Genomic DNA, 2,680 nt, shown 5'->3' with positions numbered 1-2,680 from the left:
AGTGGCTTGGAGGGTGCTGCTGGTTACTTTAAGTGGCCGGTGGGGGTGGCACGCTGCCGGTAACTGCGGGAAGGAGGCCTTGTCAGTCACTTGTGGGGTGGGGAGCATCCCAGCTGCTGCGGATGACGGGGTGCTACCGTCACTCCCCCTGAGTTGGGGGGGGCATTGGCCATTCCTGTGACCAGGGAGGGGCTGCCATTTGCATTCAGCCTCCTGGGGGACAGAGGCACAGACCACCTGGTGTGGGGGGGCAGTCCCACACAACGGGGTTTTTAGGGCTCCAGGTCCGAGGCCCGGTCTCGGGCAAGCTCTGGCTCTTACTTCTGTGGGGCTCACTCTCCACCCTCCCGGGAGCACTCGAGAACTGCCTTCCCTGCCCACCTGTCTGGAGTGTGTGCGCGGGTCCCGTCTCCCCTTCCTCGCTGCCCATCACCTGGTTCGCACCACAGCGTGTGGTTGTGTGGTTGTGTGTGTTGGTTTGCTTGTTGCAGGCTCCCTGCGCCGGCCTCGTCCCCACCCGGGCTCGGCACTTAGACTGTTTGTCGCGGCCCCGACACGTAGTGCGTTGTGTCCCTGGACCGAACATACAAGGGTAGGGCGCTCGGTCCAGGAGGGGACGCTGTTTGTTTTGCTTAGAAGCAGTAAGACCCTTCGCGATCTGTAACTCCCCCCAAGAAAACCATTGATTTGTTACTGAATCTCTGCGTATCAAGAGTGTGTTGCACGTAGCCCCCGTGAGAAGAATCTGGCTTTTGATCTGTTGAAACTGTTTCTTCAATCCCAGGTGTCTTCTGTTTATGAAGCGAGGTGTGCAGGAGAGAGAGACGCCGGAGCAAAACCCAACGGCTTCTGCAGAAAGACCTCCTCCAGCGCCGGCTCCGGCTCCGACGGCTCCGGCTCCGACGGCTCCAGCTTGGACGGCGGGGGCGAGTGGGCGGGCCCTGGCGAAGAGGAGCTCTTTTCTCGAACTCATCTCTAAACCTGCAGCGTAGTGCAAATTAATTTTTGAAAACGATCTGTGATGGCAAATTACCCTTTTGTGAGGCCTGTTAATCTAAACAACAACTTAGGGTTCTGCTTCAATTAACTGATTCAGATCAGCAATTATCTTTCTCTTCTTGCTTATTTTAGAGTTGAGGACAGCTATCCTGTTGAAGATTTTTTTTTTTTTCCAAGCTGTTAAATTCTTGGCCATTTGAAATAGACTAGATTGTGTTGTCGAATCAAGAATGGGTGTGCATGTGCTTGTCTGGAAGTTTCACTGCTTTCCACGCTTCTGCAGCTCCCGTCCTCCCGGCTGCGGCCCCGTCCCTGGTACCCTAGCGCCGCGGCGGCCGCAGCCACTTCCACGCTCCAGAGACCTGAGCTTTGGGACCTCTAGGCTTTGTTCTCTAAGAACTGGGACATAAGTACCTTCCCCTGCGACGGATCGGGGCCTTTCCGAAGGCCGGAGGGGAGCATGGGTGACTCATCCACGGTGTTCGTTCAGTCAGATCTCATGTACACTGGAGTAGGAGCCGCGAGGAGGGTGTGCTTTTAGACACTTACTCAAGACTGTGTTTTCTATCTTAGGACTTCCCCTCCCCCCCTCGAGGATCATGGAAGATACTGTGATGTGTGATTTTCTTGCTAACTGAAGGAGCCAAGGCCTTGGGGTGTGGGCGTAGCGTTTGAGGCCAAGTGGGGGGAGAGCGTACCCCCAGCCTGTTCTTACGTTGCAGTTACATTTCTGCCAAAACACCCCTTCCGGGTTATTTGTGGTTTGGATCTTAGTTGCAAATTACGGTCTTCTGGTGACCTCCGTTGAATCGAAGCCTCCAGAACTCGAAATGGCAAGTGCTTGACGTGCAGTAAGGGCCGCCTCGGCACCCCGAAGAAACCTCGGCTGCTGCAGCTAGCTCCTGTGGTGGCTGCGATTTAGTAGAGCTTAGATCTCATTTTGTGTTTGACAGAATGTTCTGGGCAAGTTGTGTTGGTGGGTGGGGGGCGGGGAGAGGAACCGTTCCCCCCCAACCTGTGCGATTGCTTCATGGGACTCGCCTTCCGCTCTGGCGGGGACCCCGGGGGTCAGACCATCTCGTACAGTCCCATCTGCTCACGACGGCCGNGTGAAACCAGGTTGTTTTTCTTTCTAATGAACTCATTATTCAAAAACAAACAACAAAACAAAACCCCCGATTCTGTAGGCTCGGTTTAGCTCGTCCGTGATGTCAGGAAGGGCAGAAAAGCGCGACGGGGGCGAGAGCGCTTCACCGCTGCTCCCGGCAGGCAGCGCGGGACCGGCCGGGGCCACGTGGCTGACACCCACGAGGCGCTCGGGCCCTGGGTGGTGTTGCCGTTCTCGCCCCGGGTGGCACGGGCGACCCCAGTGGGGTGTGTCCTCGCTCTGACATGCCTGACGGACGCTCAGCTCGGATGCCCCCATGCGGCAGGGTTTGTTTTTATACAGCACATCTTTTGACACTTTAAAGTGGGTGCGTGTGCGTGTGTGTGTGCGTGTGTGCGCGCGTGTGCAAGGTTTACGTTGCTGTTATTTATTTTACAGACTTTATAAGGTTTTATGTATTTTTCTTTCTTCCGGAGCTTCCTAAAACGTGATTAGCATCTGCACTGAAATACAATTTAACAGCAAAGGCAAAAAAAAAAAAAAAAAAAAAAAAATTGGAAGTTTAAAATTCCT

The 2,680-nt window shown here is 54.8% G+C and overlaps 1 protein-coding gene across 2 annotated transcripts in view; it reads left to right on the top strand.

Moving 5' to 3' along the window:
• The window catches only part of KIAA0232 (KIAA0232 ortholog), a 48,841-nt gene extending 47,611 nt beyond the window's left edge, over positions 1–1,230 (top strand). The window contains exon 8 of one of the 2 annotated variants that reach the window (XM_077750540.1): positions 785–1,230. In XM_077750540.1, coding sequence (XP_077606666.1) covers positions 785–979 — 195 coding nt within the window. In that variant the 3' untranslated portion in view covers positions 980–1,230. The remainder of the gene's footprint in view (positions 1–784) is intronic. The other variant, XM_077750541.1, reaches the window with a different exon arrangement.
• Positions 1,231–2,680: the final 1,450 nt, after the last annotated feature.

The sequence above is a fragment of the Crocuta crocuta genome, unplaced genomic scaffold (genome assembly GCF_008692635.1).
Source record: "Crocuta crocuta isolate KB4526 unplaced genomic scaffold, BGI_CrCroc_1.0 scaffold179, whole genome shotgun sequence".
In the NCBI taxonomy this organism is placed as follows: domain Eukaryota; kingdom Metazoa; phylum Chordata; class Mammalia; order Carnivora; family Hyaenidae; genus Crocuta; species Crocuta crocuta.
Note: the sequence above shows the minus strand (reverse complement) of the source record. Positions and strands in the feature narration are given on the sequence as shown.